This window comes from Molothrus aeneus, chromosome 9 (assembly GCF_037042795.1).
Source record: "Molothrus aeneus isolate 106 chromosome 9, BPBGC_Maene_1.0, whole genome shotgun sequence".
Taxonomy (NCBI): domain Eukaryota; kingdom Metazoa; phylum Chordata; class Aves; order Passeriformes; family Icteridae; genus Molothrus; species Molothrus aeneus.
Window position 1 is genome coordinate 3,666,744 of NC_089654.1, and position 17,712 is coordinate 3,684,455.

Sequence of the window (17,712 nt, forward strand, 5' to 3'; positions counted from 1 at the left end):
GTAAGTCACGTGTCTGCAAAAGCAACTGCAGGATTGTGCTTGACTTATCCCATATGGATTTTCCTTGCTACCTCCACAGTTAGGTCAGCAATATCAGGCTGCACATTCTGCCATTTTCATTGCTGCAAAGTGGTTTGCACCCTTACAAAAAGGCACAAAGAAAATCAACTCCCTGGTGTCCTAAAATGGTTCTAGAGGTGAAAGGCCAACTTTCACTGCTGCCAGATCCAGAGAGAAATCCCAAGGTCTGAATTTAATTGAGTTTTCCTGCCCTGACTTGCCGTGGATGGTATGGGAATGATGAGGAGAAACAGCACAAGATTCGCTGGCCTGCAGGAATCAGAGATTGGCAACTCTGGACTGCAGCACTGAAAACCAGAAATAAATAAATAAGCAAATCTGCATACAGATCAAAAAATAAGTGCCTAAAAGACAGCAGTTACTTAAGGAGAATTTTCTGGATACTAAATCCATTGTACTTGAACAGTCTGAAGATACTTTTGGCATATGACAAATGCTGCCAGCAAGACATCAGATGAAAACTCCTCTGGCTGGACTGACCTTGATTTTTCCAAATGCACTGTTTCTTCACAATCAATGCCAATTAATCAATAACCTGCTACAGGTTTTCAAATACCATTTTCAAATCATTCTATGTGTCACACTGAAAGGACAAATGAATCTTCTGGGCCATAGGTGGCCATAAGGTTCAGAGAAGGAAAATGAGCAGTGTTAAGAACAGTTCCCCAAACATTGCTTGAGCCAAAGCCTGTTCATACCAACATGCTTGGACAGCAAATAAAGGACCCAGACCAGCAGAGCACTTAAGCACAGGCTTTAACTTTAAGCACGTGCCTAAGTGCTTTGCTGGAAAAGGGCCCAAAGAAAAGAATGAGCACTGTTAACTGAAAAGCCCTTCAGAACTGGCCTGACTGCTTTGTTTGTCCATTCCAGTTGCTAGTAAACACACGTTTGGGTTTAACCCATCTCACACGAACAGAGACCTGGTACAGCCAATCTCTCCACTCAGGGAGGCTCCAGGAACTGGAAAGGCACTGCAAGACACATTTGGGATTTAGGCTACTTAAAAGGCACAAGTAGACATAGCATCTCCACATCTTTCTGGCAGGAAACTCCACTTGAGGGCCCAAACCATTAAATAAGCTTTTACCACAAAAGCTTGCCTTGCTCTGACTCTTCCACCAGCTTCACAGAATGTATTTTGGAGACCTTATAAAGAGGGCACAAAACATTTGTGCAGGATTGGTGGCTCTTTGTCCTGTCTCCAACTTGTGAAGGAAACCCAAACTTGAGCAGACAATTTCTGACTCTGGGCCTTGGCAATGTGGCAGTCTTTTTTTACTACCTCCACCTTGGTCCATTAATAACATTTTTATATGTATCAAATTTACCTCCAAAACCAAAATCAAAACAAAGTTCCCTAGAATATCTTAAGCAATGTGCTTAAGTTAAAAAAGGAACTGGAGTCCAAAAATGGAAAGATGATTAGGGAGGTAGGTGAAGTTTGAATGAAACAATAATAAAAAGCCCTAAGAACACATCATATATTCATAGTTCTTGAATCATTAAGGCTCTGCATGACAGCTCTCACAAGCACCAGTATGGCAAATTCACTGACTTTTAAGCAGGAGTGAAAGTGGCTAAGCCCTAGGACAAATAATTTGAAAATCTCAGCACAAGTCTGATCTCAGAGAGTTTAAAGGAATGCAGACTGCCCAAAAACACAGCAGCTGTTTGTTTTTTCTGCCACCTTTCCAAGGTTCATGTCTGGAGTGAGGATAAACAGTTCTGAAAAAAAGTTATGTGGAGTTCAGACTTTAAGAAAATAAAACATCAGACTAGTATTTCTTGCAGAAAGAATTAAAAAAAAAAAAAAACAAAAAAAAACCCAAACCTTAAATTATTCAGCCCTGAAAGTTTTCAGGTAGAGCTCTCAGGAGCAGAGGTAGATGGCTTGAGGCTTCAATATATTAAAATACATTCTCTAAACAAGTCTGCATTTTCAAAACCTTGGCCTGATGTGGTTTTCTTGAGCAATATTCCTCCAAGCAGAGCTTCACATTTAATGAGGTAAACCTGTAGTCCCTACTTTATGCACATACACACAAATAGAGGCCCTTTCAGATAAACCAACAAGCAAATGAGATAGTGGATGAAACCATCATCAGCCTGAAGTGATTTCCATCAGCACAGCAGATATCACAGTCACAAGGTTAATTTCTGATATTTTGGACATCATTCTTTATATTCTACCTCCTCCTTTCTATGTTTGTGGCAAAGCAAATGAGCACTCACTTTAATTAATTAATATATCTCCTGATGGGTTGGGCAATCAGAAATCTCTTAACATTTTAGTAGGTATGAGTTTCCTTTGATCCACATTTAAAGAGACAGCCTGAAAAAGACAGAGGTATCAGGAAATGTTCTTGGGTAGATTACCAGTGGAGCTAACTGGTGTGAATAAGGATTGTCTGTGCTCCAGGCAGGTCAGAAATAGCAGGAAATAGCAGGCACCATGTTGAGATTCAACATCTGTTTATGAACTGTCCTTATATACAAATGAAGAGCTGCTACAGGACAAAATATACAAACCCAGAAAGTCTTAAACAAACTGCAACCCCTCTGGAGAGCCCCCCTGCTAGATTTGCACCTGGTGCTACTGGAGCAACAGCATGAGGAGTGGTGAGCACTGAAGAGCTTTACCTTGTATTTGTGACACACATTCAAATTATATAAATATATATATATATATATAAATATATATTTATATCTATCTCATGGCCAGCACGGCCCAAGATGGCACATGAAAGATGCCATCTGTGAAGGAGACTAAATCCAGACTGCACATGTGCCCACAGAGCTTCAGAGTGGGATTGAGGGCAAGAATGGCACGGGATGGGATGGACATGAAGAACAGGTGCCAGCAGTGTGTCACGCTCTTACACATTCCCTGTTTTCCTTTCTTTGTAGGGAGATGAAAGCTCTCTGGGCCTTAACCTCCTGTACAGATGCTGCGCACAAGGAATTAGGGATAACACCACACCAACTTTTTCCATAAAGACGGGAAGAACACTTAATTTCTTTCCTGAAAGTAAAATTATAGCATGGTATTTCCTTTTCTCCAAGGAGTCTGTTTGAGGTATTTTATATAAAATGACAAACCAGCATCAGAAACCCCCAAACAGTTTCATGGACGGAAGCTCAGAAGATGGAAACCACAGAAAAATAGCTTTCTTTGTATTTTGTGGCATGCTCTCCCCCTCCTATCAGTTTTAATTAAATATGAAAACACCTTATTGTGCAGATCCAGCTTCATTGCTCTGAAGAATGAGCTCACCTTGGAAAATGAGATTGGAAGGAGAGGAGAGTATCTAAATAGTTTCAAAACTGTTTCAAACAACAGTGAGTGAAGATGAAGTTATTTCCATCATCCTAACTCCATGCACTATGTAGGGATAAATGCAAGTGGGCTTTAGGGGTGGGGAGAGTTTTGGATTTAAGAGGCATATCTCTCTGCACATCTTCATATTTTTCCCAATCACCTACAGCATGAAGGGATTTCCTACTTTCTTTCCCACTTTGAGAAAAAAAATCCTTGTGCATGGGTTCTAGAGGCAATAGCTGGGTCACCTTCCATAAATTCTCTTCTACTCCAACACTGGCCCATGGATGCTGGGAGTGACTCTGGGACAGCCCCAGCCTGCCAGGGAACACAGGGACAGCTCTCTGAAGAGCACAGCTGTGCTCCCCAATCCCCTCTGCAGAGAGTCCCAGAAGACATCAACATTGCAGAACAGCAGCAAGCTCGGAACTCAGGCTGACAAGTCTGAGACAGAGCACTTGAAATAAAATAAAGTGGACAAACACAAGTTTTAACTGAGATTCCCAGCTCCAGTTTAAAGCTGAGTGTCAGCAAGCTGAACCAGATATTTAACTCAAATATTATCTGAAGTTACATCATAGTAAAATATAAAACATAGAACTTTCAGAACCTCCCCTTCACTTTAAAATTAAACCAACAGCCATGGTGAAATCTGACATTCCAACTCTCCTATCCACAGAAGAATTGAGTTTCCTATGCATGCAGTGTCCAACAACCAAGAAGCACAACTCCAGTCATCCCTGCTGGATCATACTGCAAGCATTATTGCTTCATCTGTTTCTCTGAAGTCAGTCAGAATCCTACCATTGACATTTAATTAAAGAAGGTAGTAAGAAAATAAACAACCTTTCTTGGAATGTCTTTGATTCCATAAGTACATATACATTTCATCCACTGAAGGCTGAATTACAACCTTTCATCTAAAGAACAGCTTAATGGAATGGCACTGGAATAAAGAATGGGGGAAGGCAAAAACAAACCCTTGGTGATTTCATATAACACATTATATATTTATATAATATCAGGCTGGCTATCTGGCAGCATCAATTTGCAAGCTGCAGCAAAAGTGTTCATCACCTCCGTGCAAGCAAAAGGCTGAGCCAGGCACTTACACCGAATCAATAACCAGATCCTACTGAGAGTTAAAGCAGCAGATGGTCCATCACAATGAAGAAATGACAGAACACATCCATAGAAGTGCCTGCTTTCTTCAGACACGTTCTTGAAAGCACTGTATCGTTGATCTAAGATTATTTTCATAGGCAGATGACAGGTCAAGCATAAAAGTGCTCTGTTTTAAAGGTTACGGAGTTGGCAAGCTTGGTATCACTGCCATGGACAAAGACTCATTTTCTTTTGAAGTCTTCCTTGTCAGGTTATTTACATTTCACAGTTAAAAGGCTCCTCTCTGGAGAACATGAATTCTAAAACAAATAAGAGAAAAAGTCCTAGGCAAGCTAATGCTACTTTAAAGAGATAATGTAAATCAACCCTGACACCATCAGTGTCATCCTAAAGCACGCAGAGAATTTCCAGTGAAAGTTACTGACATTAAGCAGATTGAGAGAGCCAGCCAAAAAAAATAAAGCAAACCTGTAGGTAAACTGCCCTCCAGGCCAAGACTGTTGTTACAGCCATGTATTACAGCGAGAGGCAGAGGAGGAACACTCCAGTGGTGAAAGGCATTTGTTTGGGAAGTCTGGAGGAAGAATTGGTCCAGAATAAATAATTTATAGTGTGATCTGTGAAAATGCCTATGGAATACGACACCTAATTCTCACTGCAAGTTAGACAGAAAGCTGGATGCCCAGCTAAACACTTAAAGAATGTTACCCTTCAAATTATACAGCTCTTTTCCCAGCTATAAAATAACAATGCCACTTTCTTGCTTAAGAGCACATTTAAGGGCTGAATTTATTAAGGTTCTTTCATATGCAAGGTATTACACAGGAGTAAAGGTTTGGGGGTTTAAAAAAAAAAGAAGAAAAAGACAAAAGAGGCCCTTATGGGATAATAAATTTCTGTGAGTTTTAATACTTGTAAGCAGTGTGTGTACACATACAGTGCACAGACTTCATGCTACACAGCTTTTCTTCCCTTCTCTGGATGAGAACTCTCCTGGAATGTTATTGTTTTCAGGGGGGTGGTTTTTAAGAATTTACTGTGAATACATGCATTATATATGTGCACACCAAAACACTGCTGGGGCTGTAAATGACCCAGGAGTTCACAAACATGGCTATTTTCTTATCTGGTTCAAATTTATGCAAGGAAGCAATTGTTACATAGCTCTAGCTGAACAGAGAGCCAATCTCACAGGGGACAAGTGGGCTTTCCATAGGGTTTCACATAAGGAAGAGTTCAAAGGAGATGACAGATTGTTTATTAGATCCCTTGTACCATGAGGGTCTGATCCCTGATGGTGTTCACAGGAGCTAATGCAAAAGAAATACCCTGAACACCCAGCCTGGCTCTGAAAAGAACAGAAATTATTGTAAAAAAAAAAAAAAAAAAAAAAAGAGATCAAAAGAACTGAAAGACAACAAACTCCTCTGTGGTTTATGTCTCATTTTTCCTCAGAATTTAAGGCTGTAACACCACAGCCTCCTTCAATACTCCCCCAGGTCCAGAGAAGAACAGTTATCCAGTCCCAGCATTAGTGAGGATGTCAGCAAGAGGCATCTCAGACTCCCAGCCAACTCTTTATGAATATTATTAAGGGGAGATTGTCATCTCAACCTCACAGAAGTTAATAATTACAGTGTTCATTTATCTCCATTGCTTCTGCACAGGACCAACAATGAAATGGTTGTGCAAACAGAGTTTCTTGCTTTGATGGGAAACTGTGTGTGCACCACTCACCATTAACAAGTACATGTAAATGACTATTGTGGAAAAATAAAAGACATTTTCTGATACATACAGTACAGTTATTTAAGAGTCTTCTTAAGATGTTGGATGTTGCATTTTGAGACTGAAGAAATAAAACCTTTAACAACAATGCATATATGAACTCTGATTTGTTTTTATTATTTTGTTTTTTAAGTGCTGGAGAACATTTTAACCATCACACACACACTCACATACACACACACTCTCAAACTACCACACTAGGCAAGATCAGAGCTTAACAGCCAACAAAACACACATTCAATCCCTGAGATCATTTTCCTGAAATAGAAAACTACATATGTTTCTCAAATTTCACATCAAGCCACTGCACAGCCCGAGCTGCAGGGGAGAAGGGAGCCAAGCCTGCCTTTGGGCTTGGGGGAGGAAGGACTTGAAACCAAGATGATTCCTTTCATATCACCACATTTCTCGTCCACAATCTCTACTTAACAAACACCCCCATTTCACAGCATTTCTAGCTGGGCTTGCTTATCAAGCAGCCTTTGCTTTGTCAAATTAAGACACATTGCCTTGGATTAGTGAGACTCCCTGAGTTCACGATGACTTCATGGTTGGCTCAGTTCAGTGTCTCTGTGGCAAACGGCCAGGAATACATCCCCTGCCCCCAATCCTTTCTATACTGACCTAGCTGGCTTTTTTTTTTTTTTTAGCAGCAAATGAACACAATAGAAAATGAAGGGCTAGATACTGTCACAGCTAATTAACAATCCTAACAACTTCAAAAAATTAAGTAGTAAATATTTGAAGATCTGAATGCAAGCCTCTGCAGTGCAACCTCCCAATGTATGTCTGAAGCTGTTGGAAGGGGACAGTGAAGTTTTTCTTCACTGGGCAGATACAGTGAGACACTCTGAAGGGCTCCTATTCTTGTGGAAAACACATTAAGCTTCTTTTACTAATATTTTGTAAAGGGCACTTGTACAATAACAATAGCTAAAGCTTCCTGTTTGCCTGTGTGCTTCCTGGCTAACATTAACGAGACCTGCCAACAATTTTTTATTCCAGCACACAGAATTCTTTCAGATTACTCAGTAGACTCAAGGACATTTAATTTTTAAATTTAAAAAAAAAATATCTAACAGTAATGGCCCACATTGCACCTGCCCTTCACAGTCCTGAAAACTTTTCCAGCTACACATTTCCTATTTTCTGGATCAGTCTGTGTGTCACCAGTCTCCAAAGAACATGTTTTGAATTTATTAAAAGCCTGATAGCAGTAGAATTCTCTCATTTGGCAAACATACCATCACAGGGACACTTGCTTTTGGCTCCATGACAAGAAATTCATGGTACTTTGTCCAATCCACAAAAACACCATCCCTCCCCTCCCAAGCAGCCTTTCAAGATAATTCTCTCTCCTCCAGAGACTTCTCTAAACAAGTCTGCATGTCTGAACTCTTGGGTTTCATTTCATAAACAGGACACAACACCCGAGTGCAATTCAGGACACTGTCACTGCCCCATGGGCTCAGCACTAATCAGAACAGCTTTCTGCAATATTCCCTAGGCCCCTTCTTTCCAGAGACAAGGCCTGATTTTTAGACTGGGCATCTTTTGAAGCAGGCACAAAATATCAACAAGAATCTAAGCACCAGATCCCAGCCAAAGGGCATCCATTAGTCATGGCAGAGCTAGGAAGGAAGGGAAGGGCAGCTGGCCCCAAACTGTGGTGTCTGTGCTGCTGCAGTTACCACATCTCTCTGAAAGGATTGCCCAATCCTTGAAAAGGACACAGACATCCTTCAGATAATGGTTTAACTCGCACTGGTTTGTTTTTTCAACAGCGCCTCTAAACATAAGCTCCTCTTCTAAAAGCACTCTCCCTCCTCAAAGTTTCCAGCCTATTCTGGATAAAATATTTGGTGAGGGCTCCACTGACACAGCCAGAGGAGACCTCACAGTGGTAAAAAGTAAGCAACCTCCCAAGAATGTGTGGGTGCACCAGTTTAACAGATGAAGAACAAACACAGAGATGAACAAACACCAAATCATCACATGGATTCAGCTCCCTGAACACCTCCAAAGACACAGATTTTAATTCACTTCTCCAAATCCCAGAGCAGAGATCTGAATCCAGATTCCTGGATTCTAGAGCACCTCCCTAGCTTTATTGCTTTATTACAAGCTTCCCTCACTACAATTCAACAAGGGACTGGAGTCTACTCCTGCTCATCCCAGGGGACTCTGCATCAACTCTGACAAAGTCCAGGGAGTTCTCTGGAAGTCAATCAGAGCTATGGAGACATCTCCAGCCCTAATTATCAGCTACTTAAAGCAGGTTACAAATAAACTTTAAGGACTCAATCACTGCTTAACATAAAGAGCCAGCTACTTAAAGATGCACAAGCCAAGGAACTCATAAATGAAAGAAAACAATTTGTCAAGTATCCTCCTGTTGAAAATAGACTGTGAGCTAAAGAGAGATCCCCCTCTCTCACAGAGATACAAATATTAGTCATGTGCTTCCCAGAAATGCTTTTTATCTACTACTAGCATTTGCTTTTCACTTTGCAATCCATCACTACCATAAACAGTATGAATTTCTTCCTTATAAAACTGAGAAACTCACGATCCTGAGATCTGTTGGAAGGAGATCTTTTAGAAAACTGAAGTATATGAAACATCTGTTCCACCCTTTCCCATGTCATGATGGCAAGCAGTTGAAGACTGATTGGACAAGTATTTTCACAAGAAAATTATTTGGGTCAAATTCATAGATGAGATGAAGTCTCTACTAGATAGCACATTACTTTCCCCACAAATATATCTGGAGTATAATAACATGACAAAAAATAATCTGCATAAATATTCGACTTGTTCCAACTATTTTTTGGTCATTTTGGGAGGTGGCTCCTCCAGCACAATCCTGGACACCCTCTATCTCAATAATGTCAGCCTGACATTATTCCCTACATTTCCCCATCCTCCTTCACAGGTCTAATCTCTCTTTTGTTAGAATTCATCTTAAATTCCAGTACACACTAGCTCATTTTGCAGTGAGTGAGTTGCCTATGATTGGAAATGGCCCTGAAGTAGAACTCTGGGTCTAAACACACATGACCTTTGAGAAATTTGTGTGTAGATTCCACCCAGTTTAACAGCTCAGCCCTATTCTTATCTGCAATGTAATCCCTCACAAGACTCCAGGAACACACTAGGATTGCAGATGTGCATCTCTGGTAAGAACTCCCCATCCATAACACAGTAGCCTGTAAACTAAACCAGAGAGGAGTTGAGATTTTATTAAGATAGCTGTACCCAAAGTACCATATAAAGGAAAGGTTACCAGAGGTCCTGCATGGGGGAGGGAGAGCAGTGAGTCACACTCAGCACGAGCAGAAGTGCTGAGCCTCTGAAAAGCACTGCTGAGAGTCTGTCACAGCTCTTCCTCTCCACCACAGCACTTCTGAGAGAAGACAACTGAGTATTCAAGTGGCAAAACCAACTCTCATTGTTGCAGCCTTGGGGGGCAAAGCTGAGAAGTTCTAGGTTTAAATTTTTAAACTAACATTTAAATTAAATGTTAATTTAATTGTTTAAATTAACATTTAAAATTTAAAATTTTTAAGCAAAATTTTTTTTAAATGACACTTCTTTTAATGCAGAATAGTCAGCTGCCTGGATCATTCAGGACAAGTCAATGGTTGTTCATCAGCCCAAAGCAGAAACAATAAAGCATAACTACATTAAATATGGAGCATAACAGGCAACAGCTTTCCAAGAACAATAGGAATCAAAAATTTGGAACTCATCCTTTGCAACTGATGAGTGGATGCTGTTCAGCAAGATACAGAGCAATTTTAAAGCCAGAAGGTAAAAAATTCTAGATGTTTGAGCCTCTACCGCAGAGGTAAGAAACACTTATTGTTTATTATAGGTCCACTGGAAAAAACTTGGCAACAAGGCAGTTCAAGCCAGCAGAATGAAAGGTGAAGGACATAGGATTTCATACTTAGAAACACACGTCAAGAACTGCTTTTCAAATACATCAAACTCTGATCTCACACACTACTTAACTTTGTGCACAGTGACCTCACTGAAGGCAAAAAGACTTTACATAATTTCTAAATGTCAAATACATAGAAAATGTTTTAGAGAGTCCCTTAAAAATTTAAAGAACCAAGGTCTTTGCTATAAAAGTCCCTTCAGAATTGCATTTATTTTGGTAAAAACCCCATCACCAAAACAAATTTTTAAAAAATAAATCCTTCTTTTATCAGGGCCAAGTTCTGCATGATTCACAGTGACTAACACTGTGTCTTGCCCTGTGAATAGACTCCTTTGTGCTCAAAGGCAGAAAGGGTGGTAAGAGGTAATAATCTCATACATGATAAATTCACACTTCCCCTGTATTATGAGCATATGCAGGACAAATTACTTGACTTCACCAGGCTACAAGAAAATTCTCAGAAAACAGGTGTACATGGGGTAAAGCAGAGAATGGAAAAAAAAATAAGGTTTGATTCCAGCAAAATGTTTATTGTCCTTATTTTCCTGTCTTTTTCTTCTTTCTTCGTTACCCTACAAGAAAATCCACTAGAGCCCAAACAATGGGCTTGATTTTGGGGAGCATATTAAATACACCAATGAAGGATTTACAAGGAGCTATTTTACTTAAAATAGAAGACTCCGAACCAAAGTGTGAGGGAAGACTTTATCCAAAGAGTCTTCTCAACATTCCTTTATCCCTTACAACATTCATCAATACAATCAAAAGATTTTGAATAATCACATTGTCCTTGCTAAGGAAATTAACTTGCCAGTCTAAATCAGGCATCTCAACTTTTGAGCATAATCCTCTGCAACTCTTCTTTTTTTTTTCAGAGAGATTCTCTGCTTCACCTGCAGGAAATTGCAGCCAAGGACACAAAGCCAAAGCCAGGCAGGACCATGGAGCTCTCAGGATCACTGTGCCCTCCCTTTTCAGAGCCTCCCCCTCCTCATGCCCTGAGCAGAGGGTGCTAATTCTAAAAGTCTTGAGTACTTTCACAAGATGTGGCCCCTGGAATATCATCTGGGAACCAGGGATTTATCCTCTTGAAGGTAGAGTTGGGTCAGGTGACAGGACTGTTTAGATTACAAGATCTGTGGGGTGGGAGTTGTTCTTCTGTTACATAATTCAGAGTTAGACAGCAAAATCTGTCTGAAAGTCCAAAGAAAGAAGATTTAAGATGCCATTTATCAATTATCACCTGGCAAGTCCTTGCACAACTCCTCTTTTTGCATTTTTTAAGTCAATCATAGCACTTCCCTGCTGTATAATGCAAGGAATATATAATGTATAATGCTCTAACAATAGCTGTCAATCAGGAAAACTAATTAGAGAGAAATAGAGCACTCAAATAAAAAGAACTGTATCTGATAAGAAAGTATCTTTATTTCCAGAGAAACTAAAACTATCCTGTGGCCAATTTTCATCTGAGACTACATTTTGCACAGATACCACTCCACAAACTGCAATGGAAATAACTGTGAGCTGCTCTGAACTGGGCATGATTTTAAATAAATAATACTGGCCCTCACTTCTCACAAGGAGCTGCAAACACCCTTCACCTGTGTTAGTCACTTTAACCCAGATTTTTAAGGGGTTCTCTCAGAGGGTTTTGTTCAACTACTCAGCAACGATTCCAGGGTACTTTTGTGGAGCAGCACAGCTGCCATGTTTTACAGTGAAGTGACCATTTAAAATCAGATTTTACTAGAGCCCTCCCACATGGCAAAGAAGTGTATATTTCTAATTCTCAAAAAAGTCAATAAATTTGTCAACAAAATAGATTTCAAAGAATTATTGGAAGAGTATTTCACAGGAACTCCAGCAATCATATTTATGCTCCAAAATGACATTTTGCAGCAACACACTGTATCTGTGAATTCCACAGCTCCCAGGAACAACTGTGCTCAGGAATGCACAATGGAGGCAGGAGATAGGTTCAAGATGTTTTGGAGCTGGCTGAATTACAGACAGATGTACATAACAGCAGGTCCAGTCAGAATGAATTAAATCAGAAATGTACATAAGAAAATAGACAAAAACATATTGTTATAATTAACATACCTTGCAGTGACACCTGTGGCTTTCCAAGATAAGAAATCTGGAAGATCAAAGAAGTAGCCAACCTTCTCCCACGATTCTGGCAAGTTCTAATAAAAATATGTTTAGAAAGGCAGATATTAGAGGTCAGGCATGGTCATGCCCTTATTTTAATGCAATTAAAATCCTGATATTTAGGTTAAAATGACAATTTTTTCAAACTCGTTGCTCTGATCATCCAATCAGCTCTTCTCTCTGATTTACTGCCTGGAGAGCTGAGCCTTTCCCCCAGCACAGACTGATCGTAGACAAAGTTCCCCATGAAGAGTTCATCGAGGCACAAGTTTCAGATCCATAACCTGGGGTGTCTCTGTTCCTCATCAGCTGCTCAATGTCAGAGCAGGTTCAAAGTCAACAACTTTATCAAAAAACATTTGCCTGAAATATGCCTAAAATCAGCCATTTAAGACTTTAAAATGCTTAAAATTTAAGATTTAAAATTTAGTATTTGTTAATTATAAGCATAGGAAGATTATTATATGTTAATTTAAGCACAGGAAGAAAACAAAGAGCTCCATGAGCACACAAACAAAGCTTGCAGATCTGAAAAGCCACATGACATTCCCAAACTCCTAAAAAACTCTTCTACTAAGATAGACCATTCACAAGGAATTTCCATTGCTGTTTTCTGAAGAGAGATGATGGCCCAGAAAAGGCTGGTCACACCACCTGGGCCAGGCTCTATTCCCTGTTTCCATCTCCAAAGCTCAGTCTGATTTCAGCTGATGTTAGTACTGCATAGTCTCAAAACTACTTTTCCACAAACACAATCTCCACACATCCACAGGTATCAGACCATGATGAGTGGGAAGAAAGTTTTCCCAGGAGTAATGTTATATTCCAGTGTGACAGGGAGCATCATTGTCCTGCAAAGCAATCCCAATGGTCCCCTCTGACCCCACTACATTAAAATAAGTAGAAAATAACAAAACTACACAAAAGCCCACAAGGGTCACAAATTAAACTACCACGGGAAGATAAAATTGCTTGGAAAACCTACACCAGCTTCTTAAATAATTGAAAAGTTTTCTCCCTTAAGATCAGCTCTTGCACTAGAAACACAGTCCTTGCTGGGGCCTTTCTGGAACAGAAATTAATTCCATGCAGTGTCAAGAATGTACAAGGAGGATATGATTTTTTAGAGAAATAGTATTTGGCTCTTGAAATTCTTCCCTGTGAGGGTGGTGATGCCCTGGGACAGGTTGCCCAGAAAAGCTGTGGCTGCCCTTGGATCCCTGGCAGTGTCCAAGGCCAGGTTGGACAGGGCTTAGAGCAACCTGGGACAGTGGAAGGTGTCCCTGCCCTGGCAGGGGGTTGGAATGAGATGGGCTTTAAGGTCCCTTCCAACCCAAATCATCCTGTGATTCTATGATTCTGTAACATAATTCTGACATTCTGTGATATCAAACCACAATCTTACAAGATTAAGAAGATTACCCCAGAATTTGCTGAAATGGAATCGATGAATTCAAGAAACTAAGGTGCAACTGGGTAAGTACAAAAAAAGCAAAACTTTGTTTAGTTTTGGGTCATGCCAAGAATCTGTCTTAAAACTTCTTGAGTTTAGATCTCGAAAAGGTTCTAAAACTTACTGGGTTTCTATTAAGTTCAAAAAAAGAAATGCTCTGATTACAACTTTTTAACATAAAACACACAACCTTTGGATGTCTGCTCCTGACCACTCAGGTTTAGCTCACCTCTCAGACATATGTGCATGCTACTCACATCAAATTTAACTTCCTATATGAATGCTAAGGTGCTCCACAGTTTAGCCCAAAGATCATTCAGCCTGATTATTTTGATAATAAAAGCCATTATGTGTTGTTAACACACCTGAGAACCTACAAGAAGCAAAAGGAGTAGTCTGGTTGTTACTTTAATCAGAAAATAAACTGGATTAAGAATAACTGTCCTCTTCAAATAAATCTGTTTCATCAAATACTCCTTGGATCCTTATTCTATTACTTCAAGAATTCCCAAAAGCCACATGTTAGTGACATTCAAAATACTTTGTTTCATGAACATCCAAATGATTCATTTTTTGCCATCTTGATGCTGTGTCATCACTAATTAGTACAGACAAAAAAAAAATCATAGCACGCCCTGATGCTTTTTCCAAACAAATTTAAAGTCTCCATGTTTTCAACACTCACTGAAGTTAATTCAAATTTATTTTCACCCAGTCAGGAGTCTGTGACCACATTAAAAGGATTGTGGAAAAGATCCAGGAACGTTCCCAATGCTGTATTCACATCCTGCAACTCACCCTCCAAACTTACTCGCAAAGGAACTCACAATCTTTCTCCTTTCCAGAGGCACTTATGGGGTGCCCTTTCTTCATCTCTCTCTGATTGCTTTGGGCTGCTTTAACAGCTACACCTCCACAGAATAACATTTTGACATTGTTATAGGTAATCCCAAATACTTGGGCTCAAGAGTTTAAGAATTATGTAGTGCAATGTATTTTAGTCTTCCTAGGCAAGAAGGGAAAATGAGGGGTTTCTTAACTGGACTGAAGATCCATACATCTTTATCTAAATTACAGAAAACAAATGCACATTGTGTGAAAGGAAGAAAGGGAATTATGCACACACTCACAGGGATCTAAAAACTCATGTCCCATGCCCTGCTCCAACTCAAAGCAAGGATTTACAACTTGGATCTCCCACACTTCACACTGGATGCCAAGCCATGTGATAGAGCTATTCCAGACACCCAAGATAGGCCATGAGCACAAATTCCATCCTTGCCAGAGCCACGGCTGCAAACTGATCAATTCTGACACAACATGCACTCCAACTGGTAAAAGATTAACTGGCTGAATTATCAGAGTCAGGAACTAGGGCAGGGAGAGAGGAGGGGCTTGGAAAATAAACTCTTGGAGTAAGGCTGCTGCTGAAGGGGGAGAAAACTGCCTGCAGCACCTAGACACTGGTGCAGACATCCTTAAATCCCTGAGGCATCCTGGGCATGGCACCACAGGCAGGCAAGGACCAGAGCCCAGGCCAGAAAGGGCTACAGAGCAGACATGTGGAATCACAGCTGGAGAAGCTGGAAGAAGGGAAGGAAGACAGTGTGTGCCTGCTGGGAGCCTTGTCCCATTGCAGAAGAGAGGAGACACAGAGGGTACAGCCCAAGCAGGACATGCTCTGTGGTGCAGGTGCTTCAAATGTGCCATCTGTGAGTGCTGTTTCTAAATGGCACTTCTGCCTGATCAGCAACTGCAGCTAAAAACCAGATTGAGTCTGAAGTACAACTTATGCATGTGTGTCTGCACTGTGTATGGATTGTGATAACACAGAGTGTTGAAACATTTATAAACAATTCTAAACAAGAGTTCAGTTCCAAACTCAACAGCCTGCAGTCATTCTCATTTAACACAGAATTTATTATTCATTTTAATGGAAAAATATTCAGTCACATTCAACAAGACAAAAAGCCAGCTGCAAGGGCAGCAAGCAGTGAAGAAGACATGCACCAGCAAAGGAGCTGCTGCCAAGCTAATGCCACTACAGGCACTATCCTTCCCCCCCCTGCCAGAGAAAGAGAGGTTTTAATTGTTTCTGCAAATGATCCCAACTGCTAGCTGCAAGTCATGGGTGTGCAGAAGGAAGAAGGGTGATGGATCAAACAGCAGCTCTAACTGAGGATGTGAACTGTAACATACAGGAAGATCACTGTCAGAAAAAAAACCTACTCACCAACTATTGATTTTAGCTATTAATGGCAGAGCAATGATATGCTAAACAGTCACTCCATGGTTTGGGATTTTTTTTCCTAAAGGGAGGCTCTTCTTCACTCTTAAACATGAAATTAAGAGCAGAGTTGTGAAAACAGAATATAGAAGACTGCACTTCATTTGGAGGCAGTTAGTAAGCAAATACCTGCCTCCAGTCCAACATCTCCCACCCACTTCAAATAAACAATGAAGTTCAGCATCTCTGATTTAGCAGGACTAGTAGTTTTTAGAAATAGCTGGTATATAATGTCATTAGTATGAGGAAAACATAACATGCATCCTTTCGTTTTGGCACAGGCTACAATAACATTTTCAGCCAGAAATTAGTAAACAACATTTTTTTCTTCTGCTATCTCTAGGGAAAAAAAATACTAACAGGCTAATTCTGTAGCTGGGCAACCCTTCCCTGCAGTTCTTGCATTACTGTGTTTGAGATGTTTTCTCATTGCTCTAACACTGGTTTGCCACAGCATCAATATATGTACAGTTGTCTTGTACTGACAAAATCCTGCAGCAAAATAATTCCCAAGTGAAGGAGTTGTGTACTCACATTTTCAGCTCATACGCTGGCATCTGCCTCCCAGAACTACCTACACACTCAGGCAGTGAACATCCAATTTTTTTAGCAAAGTAACCAAAATTACAGAACCCACTTAATAAACTGCACAAAAACATACTGGCAACTACAGAAGTAAAAAACTATTGCAAAAATGTTTTGTAAGAAAATTGAAAAAAAAAAAAAATCTAAGGAAATAACAGCGAAAGAAGTGCATTTAATTGGCTATTTAAAAAGAACCAGTAACCAGGAATTGCTTTCCTTTTTAGTGAAGGTTATATTCAAATTTACCTTGGTGGCTTCAGGAAAACTTTGTCAGAACCATCTTTCAGCTAGTTGCTAAATATTTGCCAAAGGATTCTTTGTTCCACCTTCATTTACAGTTGATGTTCTCAATTCATGTGACCACATGTCAAAAGTCAAACATGGCTGCATCCACAGAAGCCAGCTTTATAAAAAACCATGTATTTGTTTGGTTTTGCATTTAACACTGGACTCTATCACCACACATGACCCACACAGGCAAAAAAATACAATGCTGCTCCTACATGAGCCACAGATGTGCACACATTAACCAGAGTGCCCCACAGGCCTCACAGTAGCTGCATTCAGCTGATCATTTACTGCCAACAGCTGTGCCCAGCACACAAACTCCACTTGCAGGGATGGCTTTGCCATAGGAACACCTATCTGCAATCACAAGCATCAAGACCAACCAATTAATTTCATGGATGATAACTAAGAGGTGCCAGAGGGTAGAATGATTCAGCCCAAATCAAATTGGACTGAATGTAAGCAAATACAAATCAAAGAGAAGACCTCAAAAAGCCTATTATGGCCTTAAAAATTTAGGATTTTAATTCAAACTCAAAATGGAATGGAGATGAAGAGCTGGAAGAAGAGAATACACCCTGAAGCCTCCAGTCACATCTCTATGCTCTGTAGGGAAATGAAATGTTAAAGAGAAAACATTATATGGAGAAGAAAGTCAAAAAGAAGCAGATCAGAGT

At 40.1% G+C, this 17,712-nt stretch overlaps 1 protein-coding gene across 5 annotated transcripts in view; it reads right to left on the reverse strand.

Moving 5' to 3' along the window:
- Nucleotides 1–17,712, reverse strand: part of FGGY (FGGY carbohydrate kinase domain containing) — a 128,032-nt gene that overhangs the window by 91,870 nt on the left and 18,450 nt on the right. For all 5 annotated transcript variants that reach the window (XM_066555441.1, XM_066555438.1, XM_066555440.1 and 2 more), the window contains one exon: nt 12,372–12,457. In XM_066555441.1, coding sequence (XP_066411538.1) covers nt 12,372–12,457 — 86 coding nt within the window. The remainder of the gene's footprint in view (nt 1–12,371; nt 12,458–17,712) is intronic.